Consider the following 19,730-nt stretch of genomic DNA (forward strand, 5'->3'; position numbering starts at 1 on the left):
CTCGTGCAGACGGAAGCCCACCAGCTGGAGAGCACAGGGGGAGCACGACCAGACTCCACCTGCTTTTATTTAGTGTAACGACAGGGAACATGAGCGTGAAATAAAGCCTTCCCCCCGCTCGGCGTAGCTCTGTGGACCCGTGGTCAGAGACAGGGGTTCCACCCCTCAGTGGCTGTAGCAAAGGAGGATGGAGGGAAGGTAAAGCCGTGGGCTTGGGCACGTCGACGGAAGGTCCCTAAATTGCAGGTAACGGCAAAAGCCTTGTCTGACACAGATCTCAGCACCCTGGCGTGATGCTGCTCCAGCCTAGGGCTGCGAATGCGTCTAAGCATTTTGGTGACAGGAAAAGGATTAACAAAGCGCAGACTTACAGGCTCTAAAGAAGATGTTTATTTAGGTACTGCAGGCTGTGTTGCATGTATGATACAATATTACAGTAATTTAGTATTGTACAGAAATAATTAAAAACTTTACAGCTCATTACAAAGTATCTTTGGATTTTAGCTCATTTAAAGGACACGGATCGACGGGTAATACCACAGGGTAAATAGCCACTCGTTATATACAGACCCACGACATTTACAGAAATCAACAGAAAGACGAGCTGGAAGAGGCTCTCCCAAGACACGGCGGGGAGGAGCGGCACCGAAGACAAGGCTGTCTGGAGGGAGGCGGGAAGGCGCTGGCTCACACTCTGCCGCTTATTGCTCGGAGCGCGGCTCCTCTATCAGCTTCAGAATCAGTTTGGCAGGGGAAAGCGAGGGGGAGGGCAGCTGCCGCCTCCTACCCAACAAAAGCACGGCTCCTCTGGAGCGGGGAAGGCCGGTGAAGGGGAAATGGCTCCAGGCATCCCTCCCGCTCGCTGGGGTTAAGGAGCCCCAGCCCACGTCCCCGCTCTCTCTGCTGCGGCGTTCGGATGCCAGAGCCAGGCTGTGCCAGGAGGCTCCGCCAACGGCTGAACCCAGCCGAGCCGGGGGCTCGCGGCAGAGAGCGGCAGCCGAGCCTTCCTTGGGGGGGAAAAATATGACGGTGGTTTAGGAGGAAGGCGGAGAGTGCAGAAACCAAAGATGGATAAAGGCGATCTAGGAACAAGACACTTGTCTGTGACCCCAGCTCAAGAGTATTTTGTAGTGTGACCAGTCTGCACCTTATCGCGACCTTCCTCTCCTACAGGGTGGGCAGGCTGGAGGCCGGTACGAAATCCGGCCCCTTGCTGCCTCAGGGATAAGGCACTGCGAACCCCAAACTTCTTTTGTGCAAAGAACTGGCAGTACCAGCGTAAGGACAACACAAGCATCAACACAGAAAAGACTCTGCAACAGCTCCACGACAGTGCAAACAGGTCTGTACAACACCCAAGCTCATTTCGGACAGGTTTTCACGACTGACGGGCAGGAGCGAGGGGGGGTTCTTGGTTTGTAGGAGAGCAAAGAGGTGTTGACCATCCCACCTCGCGGGGAGCTTCGACTGCTGACAAAACTGTCATCTTAAGGACTCGGGCGGTATTATCACGCAGAACTCATTTCTATTAGTTTTCCTCAACTAAACTACATCATTAAACAGGAAAGAGCCAAGGCCCTTGAACTGGAAAGGTATTATTTTGGACATAGAGATCAAAAGACCATGAGAGAGCCGAACATAAGACAGAAAAAAGTCTTGGCTTGGTTTGAGAAAACCCAAAAATGTTCCTCCAAAAAAATATCATCCTCTTGGCTGACTCGGAGCAAACGACACGACGCTTCAGACCCCGGTGCGGAGGAAGGGACCTGCAGAGCCTCTCACAGGTTCAGACCAACACGTTTCCTACCCACCAACACGATTTTCAACGCCCAGAATCCGAGGCCCACCCACGGCTCAGGGATACAGAAAGCAAGCTTGAGCCACCGAGCAGACACAGGAGATGAGACACTTGCTACAAATGACAGTTCCTGCATTAAATATTCTTCTTCCCTGTATAAAGTGCATGAAAATCTTAGAAAATATGCATAGCTATTAATACACCAGCCTCAGTCGCTGGGCAGTTCCAGTTAAGAGAACCTCCTCCTTTACGCTGAGAGTAGAGTTTTTCTAATGTCATCAACAACGACAACAAAGTATTACCTTCATTATGGTTTTAAACTGTTTTCTGGTTAGTTGGCTTGGCTGGTGCAAAGGAACAGATGGCTTTGAGAAGAGGGATGGGCACTCACTGTGCCAAAATCTTGGAAAATAGAAGAAATCTCACGTGCCCAGGAAAGCTGGGGTGAGCAGGAGGGAATCGGAGAAGTCCTCCAAGAACGTCCTCACGGCCGGCTTCGATTTGGTGTTTGGTTTTCTGGAGCTTGCGCCGCACCGGGGTGATTCGGTTAGGATGGCTTCGTTTTGGGGGCAGGCATCAGGGTGGGATTTGAGGACAGGTTTAGTTTCAAAAGTCAAACGAGACGGTAAAACCCGAGAGCTATGAGTAAAATCCTCCCTCCACCAAAGTCAACCAGGTGCTGTGTTAACAGAGCCACTTTGTCACGCTAATCATCCACTGAAGTTTCAAAACATACCAGCCATATTTAAGACGTTTGCTTCCCGGACAGTTTAGGTTAGAGGAGGCATCGAGTACGTTCTGTTCAAACTGGGTTTCGTACCCCTCTAAACACGCACAGCACGGTTTTGTAACACGACCGAGGGCGGGTGGAAGAGGAATTCTACCCCGTACCAGTCGCTTGTAGCCTCCGACCACATGCTCCAGATGTGCAAACACTGAAATACGTCCTTACGCGGTCAGAGCTGTAGTACAAACACGGCCAGAGGAATTTATAGTGGGTAGCGTAAACAGTGAACTATTAACCCAACTGCCTTCGGCTTGACCCTTTCGCTCCTGCGACTTTGATACCTTTACATCAGTCCCGCAGAATTCCAGGCTTCAGAGACAGCGGTGCGAGAAAAGAGGCTTCAAAAGGACTTGGACAGGTTCTTCCCTTCATGTCTCCCCCAAAGGGGCTGCCTAGCAAACATTAAGAAATTTTAAAGATATCCCTAAATCCAGTAAATGAAATGCTGAGACTAAAACAACAACTATGGGTTCGGGGGCTGTTTCACATCAGCTAACTTCCTGCAGCACATCAGAACAAAGTGCAATTAGAAAAATGGTAAAGATGGATTTTAGAAAACTTACAAGGCAGTTTAAGAGGCATCATATTCATTAGTGGGTGGTCTTTCATCAGTGAGACTCGTCACACCCCAAAACGAAACGTCGTTTTGTTGCATGAGTCACGTCTATAAAAACAGTTATGATTTTTAAAACCAGGATTTTAGCGTCTGAATTCTTCACTACTAAATTTCTCCCATCGTCTTGGCTTGAATGGACAGGAGCTTCATGCAAAGGAAAAGGAGGAAAAACTGTACACTAAAAATATCTTCAAAAGCCGGTCTGTACATTTTATATTAAGATTTCTTTACGAAAATTTAGGGAACACTGAAACTAGTTACACAAAGCTGAAAGGATATACGAATCCCTGGCAGTACTACGCATGCTGCATTGTGACCCATCCCACTTATTTCTGCTACAAATTAGTTTCTATTTTAATTTTATTCCTTCTGCATAAGTGATATTAATTACAGTAAATCAGCATAATTATCTCCTTCACTAAGCATCCCTATCTCCTTTGATGACAATGTATCTTTCCCTTGGACCTCTGAACCAGATGGCTAAGGCACTTAGATACCAACGTGCAGCACGGGCAGCGACTAGATACGTATTAAAGTTTAATCATTAATTTAGCATCCTAAATATTCCCCACGTAGATAAAACGTCTATTGCTCAAGCTGTCCAATCCTCCCGTGACAACTAAACAAGACATAAACAGCTCAGAATAGAAAAGTCTGTGGCTTTTCTTGATTTGTTAGAAAATGAGTGTGTGTACGGCGATATGTGTGCACGTATAGATACACGCGCGTACAGTACTATATCATTTGCGCCACAGGCAGTTAAAAACGAGCAAGGGTTACCAAAAATAAAATCAAGTTTTATAAAAGCTAGCCCAAACCTCCCACTTTCAAGAGAGAGATTAGTTTTGGGGATGACTCTTGTTCGGCCGGATTTGCTTTCGTGTGCCGCTGGGGCGGTTCGGCTGGCGACGGAGGCACCTCCTCTTTGGATCGACGCTCGGTATGGCGCTAGTGGAGCTCCTCTGTGCAACGTCAGGCGGTGGATGATTGTAAAGCGCAAACGTTTCATATGTTTAAAACAATAAATAAAAAATAAATAGACTGGATTCATCCCGTTACAAGGATAGCGACCCTCTGCTTCACGTAACTGGTAAAGAGCTAAGTGTCTCCAAAGGCTGGGTGGGAACATGGAAGCACCGAAGTGCTGACATCTCTGCAAACATCGCCTTGGCCCACAGGGCAGAACCAACAAGAAGAAGGTCCTGCCACTTTGGGGCAAGCGAGAGGAGGGGATCCTGTCATGGCGAGAGCGCATGTTAAATGGATTAGACAGCAAATTTGCTCAACTCCCCTCTTTCCTAAAAAGAAGGGATCAAAAATATTACAGAGCGGGTCACAGGCCTTCTCCCGTTCCCAACAAATCAGCTGGAAAGATTGTGTTGATTTCCACAGAAGGAGAGAGGGACAACAGGACAGTAATCAAAGCGGGCACTGGTCACAGAACCAAAGAGCTGTTGCTTTTTTAAACAAAGGAGGTTTTGGAGGTTATTTCCAAATAAAGTTTTCTGTTCGCTTCTCTGCCTGTCTGGAATCATTATAACCTTGCCCTTTCACCATGTATTACATGATACGGACACAGCTCTTAGGAAATTATAAAAGAACTGTTATTTTGGGGAGGGTTTTTTGGGGATTGCCAGTCACACAGAGAGAAGCATCGGTGCATGGGTAGTGTTTTGTAGCTATTGGAAAGCCATGCCATAATTTGAACAATTTATGTGTCTCTTCCTTCTCTGAAAGGTGGAAGAGAACAGAGTTTACATTACACCCACCCACCGCCACGAGCTTTCACCGGCTGCCATCAGTCATACCCTGAAGCATCACAATTTGTAACAGGAAACGAAGGACGTAGATCCAGCACCGTGACAAGGTGAGGAATTAACATGTCAATCACCCAAAGCAGAGAAAAAAACCCCTTCATTAGTGTTTGCCACAAACTAGAAGTCCACATGGTTGGTTTAGCTTCCCGAAGGTAGAAGACCTGCTCCCCTGGTTGCGTTGCACGGTGTTTGCTGCGGTGGGTAGGGCTGTCTCAGTTTGCCCAGGATTTCCTGTTCTCCACATTTTTCTGGCTCTTCTCCGGTCGCAGCGTGGATCCTCCTTCTGATTTCGCCAGGGCTGTGAGCGAAGCCAGGTTGGAGGCTGACCCGGAGAAGTTCCCGCTCTTCCTGTTCTCAGCGGCGGCTCCTCCTTGCAACCTCAATCCGGTGCTCCGCCGCCTCGCTGGTCCCGTGGCCTTTTTAACTCTGCCTGGTTTCACAAGCAATCCGTAGCCTGGGTTGCATCTGAAATACTGCTTCCCTCCAATCGAGCCATCATTCTTACCTTTGACAAGGAGAGAAAGAAAGATGATAGACAAAATGGCTTTTATTGCGTGCATACGGCGTGCTACTAGGACACTGGAAGAAGCAAGCAAGAAGAAAATGCTGAGATGGAAGACAACTGTTCCCTACAAATACACGGTGAGCACCCAGGAGGAGAGAGCACTATGGGCACTAGAGCACAAAGCCAAACTGAAGATCAATACACTTATTGATATAAAGAGAAATCTTCCAACTGCCAGAGGAGTAGAGAAGTGGGAGTAGCCTTCCCACAAGAGTGAAGATTAAAAAAACCCTCCTCACCATCGCCTGGTTTTATATCTGAACCTGATAAAATTATAAGATTAGAAGAAGCAGCTGCTTGCGACAGCAGAAGGCTGGACTCGATTCAGGTGGCTCCCAGCTGCAGGCTTGTGCTCCAGTGACACCAGTACGCTTCACTGCCGAACACCAGCAAAGCCACTGCACGGAGACAGTTACTCTGAATGGGACACTCCACCTTGTTCTTCCTCCCCGCCTGCTATTCAGGGGAATTCTTTCATTTCACCAAAAGCGTTCAATAATCGGTTTCAGCAATAGATGCATTAGCAAGCTATCAGGAAGGAAAGAAGGAAAAAAGGAAAAAAGACATTTAAAAGAGCTTTTGGACTGCTTTCTGAGTTGATGAGAGTCTGAAGTTGAGAAGAGTTACTGTTTCCATGTCATAAAACACGCCATCCATTTCTTTACAGTGACGCTATTGAGATCTTTCTGTTTCTCCCTTTAGAGCATTTAAAAGTCTCACGAACACTCTTCTGGGTACTGGGACAGAAACTGCTCCCATCCGTAAAGGGAACGCCAAATGACACAACAGCTCTTTAAATGACATAAGGTCACCCCTTCTGTTTTACGGGTGTTTCCTTCTCTCTACCATGTTGGGTGCGATATACCCTCACGTGGCCAAGGACTTGGACTTCTAGCCCTGTTTGCAGCGTGACAAAGCTACACGTTTGTGATCATATTTCCCAAGTGAAGCTCCAGATGTGTTAGAAGCCAGTCATGCTCCAACAAATCAGGGACTTAATCCTTCTTGAAACAGAAGGGAGAAAAAAATATCCAGTAACATCAGCAGTTGAGTCCTCAACAGACTAAAAATCTGGTAGCCATTCGACTGTTTCACGGACGGTGAAGCCGATGCTTACTGGGTGTGTGCAAACAGCCCAAGAGCATTAGCACTGTGGACCAGAGCAGCCAGACAGGGAGGGAAGGTGACTTTCCAAAATTGAAAGGAGTCTGTAAATACCTATTTTAATTTACTTTTTTAAAATAAGGCATGAATTCAGGACTGAGAGTCGGGTCTACAACTTTCAAAGGGATCAGAGATACAGTTTGCTTTCCAGGATGGCAAACTCCAGACAGTTTTCTGTAACCAGCTGAAAACACACCATCCAGTTTAGCTTTTATGAGCACACCATGTGCAGGGAAGATAACTGCTCATTTAATGGGAGCTCTGGATCCTTGACACAGTATTTATCTTGGTGAACGGCTCCAATCCCAGGGAAACGTGCAGCAGAGAGGAGCATGGGCAACTCCCTGGGACGTGCTGATTCACCAAACAGAGCCTGCACTGCAGACTTGGAATGCTACAGCTCGGTTCAAAGGATTTAAATAAGGAGCTTTACGTGCGCTTGGTAAACCAAACCCTCTTACTAGCAAAGGCAGCAGTATCGACTGCTTGTCTCTTGAATTTTCCACTAGCACGCCCTGCTTTCCCCCCAGTCCTGCCTAATCTTGGAGAAAACGAGTGCCATAAAAGTGGACATGAACCTGCAGAGGAAAGGAGTTATGAAGCCTGGGGCTCCAGCAGAGAACAAACACCAGCCATCATCTTTCTTTCATCTCCCTCACTTTAAAGGGCCTGTGCTGAAGTCACTGTTTTTCCGCATCATGCTACAGCGGCACATACGAACAGAGCCTCCCCAGGAACAGCACCCTGGTTTCCAAAAAACCAATGTATTAGAGCCTAAATTCTGGGAAGTCTACAGTTGTACAGGGAAGAGTCGGACAGGAATGAGAAATGAGAAGCTGAAAGAAATCTTAAATCATCTGTATGTCCCGGCAGTCAATGTGTGATTATTTCCTACTGGTTTTCTCATATATAGGCACACACACAAATTGTCTTTTGTAATTTTACAGCTTATTTTAAAATAGCTTCTGAGAGACTAGGTAACCTGTTAAGAGACTTTACATCTCATTTAGCCTAAATATTCCTTTGCCCATTTGAAACTCCTGTTGCGCTTTGGTCACCCTTATGGAAGTCCAGAAGATAACTCTTTGGACACAAGGCGTACCTCTTTCAACTACGTACTTACTGAGTTGCATTGTAAAAACAACCCTGATTCCTACCTCCATTGTAAGAAGCCAATGAAATAACTGAGAAGGGACACAATTCAGCCAGAGGTCAGTCAGACTAGGTTTACAAATGCAGGCTGGAAGAAAAGATTACAGCAGAGAAAGATCTTCTATATTTCCCTTCTCAAACTGTACCCAATAAAGGCTAATGAACCCTCCCCTTGACAAAAAGCAGCATTAAAATGAACACTGCAAACTCTGACACGCTGCCTGCTTTGCACTCAGTCTAGAGCATATTTTACCTGAAGGTAAATCCAGTTCGACACCAACCCACGTTCCCTCTTGAAAGTCTGTGGGCCCAATATATCTAACGGTGCCCGTCTTATTTGCGCCAACTGTGACATACTCCCCTTCTTTCAGCCACTCGGGAATTTCATTGGCATCTTCGGAGTCAGAAATCGCCTCCAGTTTTTCTTCCGCCATCTCCGATCCATTATGGTTGAGTCTACGGGCAGCTGACGTGCTCTTTAGTTCTTGCTGCTCTTCTGTGTTTAGTGAACACGTGGGATCTGTCTCCAGCATGCTTGTAAAGGACTTCAGTTCTGATGTCTTGACTTTCTGGATTTTGAAGGGGGAGGCTGCAATGCCAGGCTGGGACAAGTGGTCAGGATGAATCTGTGGTTTGGAGAATGCCAGTTCTGAAGACCCAGAAGCCGTTTCTTTTTTCCTAGCTTGTCCTGCTGACTCCATTGATTGTTTGGCTAACAACTCCTTCTTTGGAGTGGAGGTAGAAAGAAAGGTTTTTGCATCAGTGGCTACAGAGGCATCATTTGCCTGCTCACTTGGAGTCACAGGAGATGTCCAAGATTTTGATTTCAAAGCATCATTTCCATTTATTTCACTGCTGTCTTTAGGCCTTGCGTGAGCACTTGGAAGGCTGAAGGTGGGTAGACTCTCTCTCTTAGTACCAAGACAGCTTTCTGAAGAACTGTCCGAGTGCCCTGGCATGTCAGAAGAAGAGACCTGAGCCACAGCGGGAGCTGGGAAGTCACTCACTGCAGGCATTTGACCTCCTGGTTGAGCCACAGCATCACTTCCCGCTGCAAGGGCTTCAGAGAGGGTGGCAGTCGAGACACTGTGAGAAAAGTACCCACTGGAGGCTTCGCTCAGAGGACTTGGAGGTCCTTCCTGGGAGTCCTGCGCCTGGGTGTCTCCTGTGGGCTGCTGCAAAGGCACTTTGGGCGTGATTTCCAGACTCTTGTCTGCCTCGGACGTCTGCGCTGCAGTTTCAAATGGCTGTTTCCCTACTTCCTCTTGGTTAATCTGAAACAGAAGAGGATAGGGACCGTGGAGCTCTGTTATCCAAAATATCTGGGCTAAAAGGATGGATACAAGGTCTCTGGGAAGTACTAAGGCCTTCAGCCTATCTAAAACCCTGTGTAGCTGCAACCTCCACAAGATGGAAGCTGATCCCAAGTCAGCTTTGCAAACCTGGTAGGATTGTCAGCTCATTTCTTCCATTAATAAGAAAAGTGTCGACCAAAAGAAATACGTTCCCCAATATTTACTGAAAAATTATTTATATTACAGGAATGGTCGTTTGCTGTTTGAATAGCAGGATTTATATGAAATGTGAAACAGCCATGATCTATAAGTCTCTCTCAGTTATTTGGCTTAACTCTCAGGATTGATAAATCATCCCTCTCCAACTAAACTGTCATTTATGTCCCCGTTTCCAAATGCCATTCCCACCTCAATGCCGCCAGCACCACACACTTTCAGAGTATGAAATTAACTGCACCTCATGAGATTAACAGCCCATTTTTGTGATGTATGTCTTGGCTGTAAAGTTTACTAAATCTGATAGATCAATATCTTTTGCCAGCACATGTACTCTAAAAGATGAGGATGTCTCTAAATCTCTTTGGGAGGGAGGAGGCTGCTGATATGAAGGGGAAAAAGAGTGGTTGGAGGACGGCAGATTTGTACATATCCTGTCTTAACTCTCAGGTGGACATTTTTGTTTACTGTTCAAAATCTTGTGGTTTATCCCATCTAGTGGTTAAGTGTCTCAAACGATGGGATTTTCACCTTACTCTGAAGTGCCTTTTCCACTGGAAACGTAAGTGGCATTTGAAGAAAGAGGGATTTGATTGAATTATGGGAATTTCAGAACCAAAGGCTAGCTTGCTACTGCTAAGTGAAATGTAATAAAGAAAAGTTTTTTGAAATATTTCTGTGGATTAAAGACATATTTTTGCTTTTCTATGGAGAGGATGATGTACACGTGGACTCTGGAGCTCTGCTCTTTCTTTGGGTTTTCCCTTCTAAGTGTTCAGATAAGACCCATTTTGCTAAGACAATAAAAGCACAGTGGGAGAAAGCCGATTTGCTATTCAGAAGACTGAAGTTCTGCTGAACGGTGGGGATCATAGGGTCTATTTTCTCTCCAGCTTAGCAAGAGCCTTTTTTCACACCGATATCATGAATTGGCTTGAAACGTAAAATTGAGAATTAAGCTCAACACTCAGAATAACAGACACGTTCTGTTTATAGAAAGCGTCACAGCCTAGCAATTTGCCTTTTAAAGCAGAAAAACAGCTAAATTTTAGCTAGTCAACTGCTAATGCAATCATATGATTAACCAGGCTTTCATATATAAAAATGCAGCCAGTGATATAAGGGGGAGATTTTACCAGGACCTAAGAAAACACAACACCACACACTGCATTTCGTTGTCTCACAGTGAAGCAACAGTAGAAGTGCAACAGGTTTTAAGCAGCTAACCCAGCAGTTGTTCTTGCCACCCCTGGTTTCCAGGCACGTGAATATGAAAATGGTAACATCACATCCTGGGACGTGCTTACCTGTTTTGGCTTTGCAGCGCTGACATCAATACTGGCAGACTGAACCATAATTCGTGGGACAGGCTGCAGGAATGAAAACAGAGCATCGGTCACTTACAGGATGAAATAGCGTCAAACTGGTGAACATTAAAACTTATATTTGGAATTTTGGAATCACAAACAAACCTTTGTCACAAAAGGACGGAGCATTGCTATTTTATTGCATTCTGATGACGTGCTCTGAAGGGGTAAAAACCTTGGCCAAGGCATCCCTGATTTTAACACATGAGCATTAACAAATACAAATTCACAGTGTACAGAGTTTTCTTTTATGCAGTCGGTCAAAGCCAGACCACTGAGCAACCAGACGACAGAGAGATCTGAGGTCACGCTGGTCTGGCTAGTGAAATCCTCAGCTTCAGTCCCTCTCCAAAACGCTTTCTCCATTCTCCAGTATCTTAATTCAGTTTAGATATTAGCACTGTTCACTTTAACTCAAAGTGGAAGCCAGAAACAAGATCTGTGCATCCTCTTTTCAAAGAGGGCATCATCACTGCCTGCTAGAGCGAAGACTACACGTGCCATCTGCTAATCCCACATACTGGTCCTGTGCCAGGAGAACCACTTCTGAGTTTCAACTGTATCTTTTCCTTTATAGCATGGGACTTGATATGAAGACATTGACAATAAATGTCCCTCACTTGCTCCGTATTCAGGTTTTTATGTTAAAGATTTGAAATAATCACTCTCCTAAGACTGTAACAGCAAATTGTGACACTTGACTATAAATCTTTGACTAAGCCGTCAACATGGGCTGTCATGCACTGTTGACGCAGGAGTGAAAGGGACCACCAGTTCAATGGAGAACCTTGGGAAAAGGAAGCATGAAGAACAGGAGAGAGCGGAAAAAGGCAGAAACATCTCTCTCAAGCACTGTTAAATAATGTCCCACAAGCGCAGGTTCATACTTTCAAGGAAAGAGCTCTTTAAGGGAGACATATTATACAATTATTTTTTTCCTTTTTTTTTTTTTCCTCCTTTTTTTTCCTCCAGGGGACTTGAGAACTCCTTCTGTAGAAATACACAGGCAGTGCTCATCTCCGAGACAGCTATTTCCAGAATTCCACAATCTGTTTAAAGAACTGAAACTTTCCATCTGAAAAGCAAGGTACTCTTCTGTTGCATCCTAAGTACAGTAAAGCAGGAATATGACTAATCCTGTCTCAAAAATAAACAACCATGGGGGAGAAGAACAGCTATTATTTATCTAGAGATTGCCAGGCATTAAATAAAAACGTGGTTGTTCAAGGTAATTAAAAAAAAGAGACAAAAGATGGACAAAAAACCCAGCAGCTTTACAGTGGATCAAAATAACTTCTTGTAAAGACATTAAAGCTCCAGTTCAATAAAAGAAAGCAGAAGAGAGGGGATTTGCTTGTCTTTAAACCTACTAATTGCAAGTACACCGGTGAAGTGGGGTTCAGAGCAAACTGGCTCTATGCCAGGCGCACAAGGTATTAGCATTTTGAGCTCCTTACTATGACATCCACTCCAGGAAGCAGAGGGTGACCCAAATCAGAACAAATCAATGAAGCCTAAAAATAAACACAGCTTTAGGGCTCATGATGCAGTGGTTTTCAGACACCTCGGACTCCAGACCTTCAGCTTCCTTTGGCATAAAGTGGCAATCTTCTACGGCAAAAGTATTAACCTGAAAGCCACCGTAGTACTGGCTTGTGACAGAGTCCAGAGACAGCTCAGAGCAATGAGGTGCAGTGAGTACTCTGACTCGTCCTAAGTATTAACTCAGACATGCAAGGATAACTTGATTCTCATAACAGTCAAGTGTTTCACTTTAACAAAGACTAGAGAGGGATTAACTGTCTCATGAGAAAACCCTGCAAAATTTAGGTTTAATAGAGGCTTATCACGGTGTTAAAGGGAGCAGAGTATTTGGCAGAACACTTATTCTCTCCTCTTCAACCATCTTTGAACCATGGGTTGGTCCACCCTGGGAGTGCAAAGCCAAGCTATTAAATACCACCTTTTAATGAAAAAAGTATCTGTAGTCACAAGGCATTAGGGCTAATCCCTAGGCAGGCACTTACACAGCACTTTAAACCTTTTGCAGAGGTGCAGCTGAACTTCAGCGAGAAGCCAAGACTCTTGAATTCAAATTATCCTAGTTAAATATCTCCATGGTCCAACGCTAAAAGCACTGCATTTTGGCATCTCTGAAAGGCTGTGTGAAGGAAAAACACCGTCCTTGTTGCTTCCACACTACTGTGTGTGATCCCACACAGCAGCAGAAACAGCCTTTTTCAGCAAACCTTGTATCAGGAGCTAAAGCCAGCTCCAGGCTCTCGCACTGGCACCGTAACACAACTTGATCTTCTTGCCCCATTTTGTCCCAGAATGCAAGCCACCTCTGGGAAGTGGTCTGAGGTCTAGCGTTATTATCCAGAGATAGGCACTCAGCATTGGAATAAGTATTTAAAGAAATATCTGAGTTCCTTTGATTTTCTTTCCCTCCCCTTAAAACAAATGAACAGAAGAAAGTGTTCCTTTTTTTTTTATCTCTCAAAAACCTTCATCTTACAGCATGTAAATCCATGAAATCTAGAAATCCAGTTGATATCAAATAGCAAAAGAAATAAACCCGTTACACTTTAATCATTCCCCATCAAGTTCTCCTCCTGAAAGGATGACAAATCTCAAAACTACAATAACTTTGCCAAGCAATGTTTAGAAAAACATGGAGAGAAAATCAATTATGAGAAGTGGCACTTGCCCAACTTTGGTGTTGACAAGAAACAGATGGGCAGAAACACCCCCACTGGGGTAGCAAGGGTACTAAAAGCTTTGTTACAAAACGTAGTCAAGTTACTTGGGGGGGGATACGGAAAGCAATGTGTTTGACTGTCTGTGAAGACAGTTACTGGATGAAAAATATTTCTGATTCAAGAGCCAAATTCTGTCATTCATTAAACGTTTGTAGATAGCGACTGCTAAACTAGACATATATATTTACCCGATGGCAAAACATGACCCTTTTACAGTGATAATTTTTGGCACAATTTCTTCAACCAAGCTGACAAAATACGGAGTAAGAGAGAACATGAAAGCAACTCACTTTAAAGCATCTCTGAATCTTTGTAGAACAAAAACTGTCTTTTTCTCAAGAGCTGCTACTCTGTGCAGTGAGTTTATGAGGATTTCTACGAGTGCGTGTTTTCTGGTCGGATGGGAGGTCAGTTTGCACATACTTTGAGGTGACCAAAAGCCATGTAGTTACTAGTGAGTAGCATAATCTGGAGACAACCTGCTATGTTGGTGAGCTCGAACGGGAAAAGCGAACGTGTCTCACCCTGGTTATAGAGGCACCAAAATCAATCCGAAATGAACTCTTTCATACATATATTACATATATATAATGGCAACCTCTTCGACGAGCTCAGAAAAAACACGCTTGGTATTTCAATGTCATTACACATTTTGTAAAATGCCTCTGACAACGAGGACTGATGACTTCAGTACAAAGCCTCTTGACTTCACGCCACTGGATAAAAATCATTCAACGTTAACACCCCGTATGCAGAAAGTTCAGTGGCAGTTAACAGAACAGACTGGGCCAGCGCATACAAGAATTATCCTCCAAGCTCCAGCAATGGTCTAGCCAAGGTTACAGCTGATGCGATCCTAAAAGGGCATTATCAGAAAACTTCCACTGCTCTCGTCTGTGCTTTCCCACCCGCAGATAGGAATGACTGAGCTCAAGGACTGTCGCACTGGCGGTATTATGTTCACATCACCATTTAAAAGCAGCTATTGGAAACTTCTGCAGCAGGGCATAAAAGTCGCTTCATTAAATGTAGATTTAAATCAGTTTTGAGCACTCGGGATAAAATACTTTCACAAGATGGACAGGGCAATGCAGTAAGAATTCTGAATCCCCTAGTACCTAGCCAAAAAAGTTGAATCCATTTTAAAAAGGTCCCCCATTTTAAAAAGGTCCCTCCCCTCCCCAACAATTCTCCTCTCTGCCCTCAATTTTAACATAATTTTCAAGTCATTAATCATTCAAATCTAAGATCTCCTGCATACCAAAAGGAGATCTGAAACCCAGTATAAGTTTGTTTGTTGTTTTTTTGATGTGTGTTTGTCGTCGTCTTTAAAGACATTTAAATATTAACCCAAACAAAACCCTCTTTTTCCACCTTCCATATGTGGAACATTCAGCCTGTAATAATACTTTTGAATTCCACATTTCTAATATACTTCATGCAAAATTAACCATACCGTTTTCTATGCAGTTAAATTACTTCATTCCTAGGTCCGGGCAGATTAAAAGGGTAATTCATAACCATTTCCAAGTTCGTTCACAAAGAAGTTTCAGTGGTTTGCTCTAAGAACTTTAAAAGCCAGTTTTCCATACTCATTCTCATTAAAAACTATTTGTATGAGGACGATAGCGAAAACTGAACTCAGAAAGAAATCGCAATACCAACAACTCAGTCACAAGAACTAGACGCATGAGCTCAGCTAGCCACAGAGGATCTGTTGAGCTATGCTGATTACAGCATCCAAACGATTCTTTATTTGAAACTCTGAAAAAAGCCTTCGAGATTTTAAAGAAGGTTCTCTGAGGCCACATTATTTACATTTGATTAAGGAATGTCAGTTCTAGCAATTATACGATGCACCACGCGCATCCATGAAACTGTTATTTTTTAATGCACTGCCAGAAAAAGGCTTTTGTCTATTTAGATAGCTTTTCATTAACTGCATTTCATTATTTTTTAAGATTAATTACTACGTCTACATCAGAAGGTGAAAGAGAAAAAAATTGAGAGCTGCCCTCTCCATGTGTCACATCTCTGCATTTCTATACCACAAACCAAAAATGAATTACATTAGCACATGGAAATTCAAAGAGTTTATTTTTTTTTTTTAAGATAGCTGTGACTCAAGATCTCTCATTTAAGCCACGTGCTAACAAAAAGACAGTTGAGCATCCAACAAGGTTCTCGAGTATGAAGGTGACCAAAATCCACTTACCAAATTGGTCAGAGGAATCTGCTTCTGCCACAGCAATGTCAAAAAACAGAAACTGAAATTTAATATGTACATTTTTAATGTCAGCACCCAATGATGCCCTAAAATGTAATTATACGGGCAGTTCCTGGAGATCAACAGGGTCATAAGGTAAAGAACAGTAATTCTGCTCGGTGCACACTCTGAAAGCCTCAGCACGTTAATAAAAAAGACGAGCTTCAAGAGCATGTACATAATATAATTAAGCACAGATAGATGAAACTCTGATTCTCCATCCACCTGCATATTTTACACAAGTATTTTAAACTTTTCCCCATCAGCAATAAGGGTTGGCAAGGCTTTAAATCTTGCATACTGCAGTACTAAGCTTTTTAAAGAATAGCCTAGGAAAATAAAAAGCAATTCCAGCAATCCAAAAAGGTTTAAACTGTTGGCTTTTTTTATTTACAGACTACTGGCAATTAATTTAAAGGCATCAGATAATGGAGAAAATAGGCATTTTCTAACTTAAAAGTATATAAACAGCTTCATCAGAAACCAATCTTTTAGGTACATAAACAGCTTCATCGGAAGCCGTTCTGCTAGTTACATAAAGAATCCTATTATGCCAAATTAATTCAATCTAACTAATTAGAGAGCAGGAAGTTCTTTCAATTATTTTATGTGCTGTCTGAGAAACACACTTGAATACGAAAGCAGATTTCATTAATTGCGGTTCATTATTCTCCAGATTAGTTACTAAACTTGCATCAGAAGGTCAAAGACAGCAATTTTGTTAGCTGCCACCACCTTGACTGGAACGTCTCTGCATTTCTGAATCTCGGGCAACCACTGACTATAAACAAAAACAGCGTGGGGAAAGACCATTTTGTTAAGATAACTTTTGTATGTGCTCGCTTACTTTGAGGTTAAAGCCTAAGCAACGGCATATGATTGAAAGAAAAAGCTGCTAAAATAAAAAAAAAGGTATATTTGGAAGGAGTGATCAGAATTTCGTCTCCTGTTTACTCACACAGAATCAGAGATTCGGTAACACATCCACTCGGAGAGCTGCTTGGTCATGATGAACTTAACTTCAGTTGGAAAAAGGTTAAGTACTGCTCCTTGGAAATGACGCTCAAAAGCACTAAAATCAACTTAGTTGTAAGACCCAGCTTGCAAGGCGCAACAAAATAAATGCCTTCTGCTGAGATGTACAGCCATCTAACCCTGATAATTTAGCTACAACATATCGGAGATTTAATACAACAGCTGGGCCAGCCATCTAGTTCAAGATGGTTCACCAGCATTTTTCCAGCATGGGTTTTACTGACATTAGATAATTAAGTACTCTCAAATAACGTAACAGATACGTACTGAAAAGGGAGCTTGACAAAAACTTCGGAAATTCTCTTTCATGTAGTTGTTTGATGAACCAGGAGAAAGTAATAAACTGATCCACTTAGCTTTTTGGTATTTATGTTCAAAAACTTGTTACTACCTATCTGCTCATTTGCTTTTAGCCACAAAAGCATGATTTAGGTGTTTCTATTTGCTTTGTATAGCATTCCTTTAGTCCTTTCTATTCCTCAACCTAGCTCTCCCAATTTATTGTTCACACCAACAGAAGTCCCTCAGTTCCCGGTTAGGGGTCAGATTCTTTTGCAATTACAGCCAAAAAGTCCTTTTGGCTTCGCCTCCTCCTTAGACTTTTTGTAGTTTACCAGCTACTCTCACCTTGCACGTTCATTTATGTCTGCTGCCACTGTGTATCGAAGTTTCATTCTTCCACAGAACTAAGATGCATTGTTCTCTATTTTCTGAGACTTAGAAATATAATTTTTTGTGTCCTCTCCATTGCGTAGTTTACTACGGTTGTGCAAGAATTACTAGCTTGCTGTCCCACTCTGGCAGGTTAGCGATAAGGTGTTAAAGCTGATTGTCAAACAGTGACCCCCGTAGCAGCCCCATCATCCACCGAGTACAACAGCCATTCATCACTGCCACCATTTAAATTCTTCCAGCCACATTTGCATCATCAGGCCATTATAAAGAAACAGTAAGAAAGATTACGAGACATAATATTTATGATCTTGAAGCCAGTCTTGCTACAACAGCGCGTATTTATTTTTTGTGCTGCACAGAAGAAGCTATAGCTAATTCTGTAGCAGTTCCTTCAATTTTTGCTCTCTCTTCTATGCACTGTGATTGCTAACAGAAGTGAAGAAGCTCTGTTTCCTTACTGATAGGGCTGCAAAGAATATCTATAAACCTCTCAAGCCAGTGAGGTGTATTTGTAATACAAGTGACTTGTTCTATTACAAAACTAAAAGTAGCAAATAATTTTAAGTTTTCGTTTTATTGTACAGATCCAGTGGCCGTGGAAAAACTTGGGTTGCTCTCCAATGCAACCATGCATTAAAACATCACACACTCCTGTTTATATATTAGCTTTTGTTTTTTAAAAAACAAAGCAGAAATAGCATTTTCCCTCCTATTAAAAATTGTTGTGAGCATGAACTGATTACTTGAGTTTCCATAGCAATCCATAATATAAATTAAAATCTCTTTAAATAGATGTCTTTGTAGTTTAAAAACTGCTTTCAGGATAAAGAATACAAGACCCATCTTCAGCAGTCGGAAGGAGTGGGAACAGGTGGTTAGACTAGAGGCAGGAAATTAGGCCTCGCTTCTAAGCTCAGCTCTCGTTGATTCAGTAAGAATTCAAGAAGTAGTGAAAGGCTCTCAGTGCAATTGGAAAGAGCATCTATTTGCATCTTTTGATATCCGAATACCCTTAAGAAAGCCAGTGTCTTAATTTTAATTCTCTAAATTTCATAGATGAGTATGGTTATATGATTCCAGTCTCAACACTAAGGCTGTTGTAAGAAAAAGGCAACATGAAAACGTAAAGCATTAAATTAGGTAAGATTTAGGAGTAAAATTGGCTCCTTTTATTGCTTTCTAGAGAATAAAACCACAGTCAAACTAAAAATATTTTGAATCTGCCTTACTTTTATTTGTGCTAGGTCTGTCGTAAGTTACTTTCAAAAATATTTAAGTCTTAGTGGATTTATTTTTAGTCTATTTATTTATTTGATATTTAACTGTACTTCTACAATGACAACATAACTTCCTGTAATCCTCAGACATTCTTATAAAGGCAAGTTTAGTTCTAGCAAACGACGGAACAGAATGCCTGGATCCAATCACAAAAAATAGTCGTTCGAGGATTTGGGGATTTGTTTTGCTTTGTTTTTAGAAAGATATCCTTCAAAACATTTGTCTGCATGTGAAGAGGTATGGAAAGGTCCAAGTTAACGGGTAACACCCTTCCAGAACTCCAGACGAGTGACCCAGAGAGCAGCAGAGTGGATGGTTAACAAAGCACGGACAGAATGGACTTCCACAAACTTTAACAACTGAGATCTGGCTCCAGATTTATCTTCATAACAGTTTTTTAAATCTTTGAGACTTACACTCTACAGAACTACTCCTTTATAAATAAACTACAGACTCTCAAATAAAGGAGAAAATATTACTTATAATGAGATTTTGTATTTCATCTGTTTTCTTTAAAAGGCAGTAGTGTTTTCTAGTCTGCTTGACCATGCACTAGCTACTGCTCAGAGCACAGAAGCCACATCTGAGGCAGGTGGAGTTTTGCAGGACAGCATCCAAAAAAACCATAAATGCTTCTCTGACACATGGAATAGAGAAGAGAATGAAGAAAGCAACTGTCCAAAGTACACAGCAGATGATGGTAAAAGGTGACATGAGCTGGAGCGAGGGGCGGGGGGAATGGTGTATGAAATAACGAATTAAAAATAGAATTACATTTTCCACTTGGCAATACACAAACAACACTAAGTGCACTTCATAAATTTTACTATTGTTGCTGCAAGTAGTATTACCATAAATCACGCTGGTAGTGTACTTGGCACTTTTAAAAAGCCAAGTGGGCTGAGTGTATCAATAAGTTTAAACAGCTCCACTATCT

The 19,730-nt window shown here is 42.8% G+C and overlaps 1 protein-coding gene across 3 annotated transcripts in view; it reads right to left on the reverse strand.

Moving 5' to 3' along the window:
- Positions 1 to 370: 370 nt before the first annotated feature.
- Positions 371 to 19,730, reverse strand: part of KIF13B (kinesin family member 13B) — a 134,310-nt gene continuing 114,950 nt past the window's right edge. For all 3 annotated transcript variants that reach the window (XM_054819277.1, XM_054819276.1, XM_054819275.1), the window contains 3 exons: positions 10,718 to 10,780; positions 8,153 to 9,173; positions 371 to 5,523 (listed from right to left, as the gene is read on the reverse strand). In XM_054819277.1, the coding sequence (XP_054675252.1) occupies positions 5,231 to 5,523; positions 8,153 to 9,173; positions 10,718 to 10,780 (1,377 nt within the window). In that variant the 3' untranslated portion in view covers positions 371 to 5,230. The remainder of the gene's footprint in view (positions 5,524 to 8,152; positions 9,174 to 10,717; positions 10,781 to 19,730) is intronic.

This window comes from Grus americana, chromosome 3, assembly GCF_028858705.1.
Source record: "Grus americana isolate bGruAme1 chromosome 3, bGruAme1.mat, whole genome shotgun sequence".
NCBI lineage: Eukaryota > Metazoa > Chordata > Aves > Gruiformes > Gruidae > Grus > Grus americana.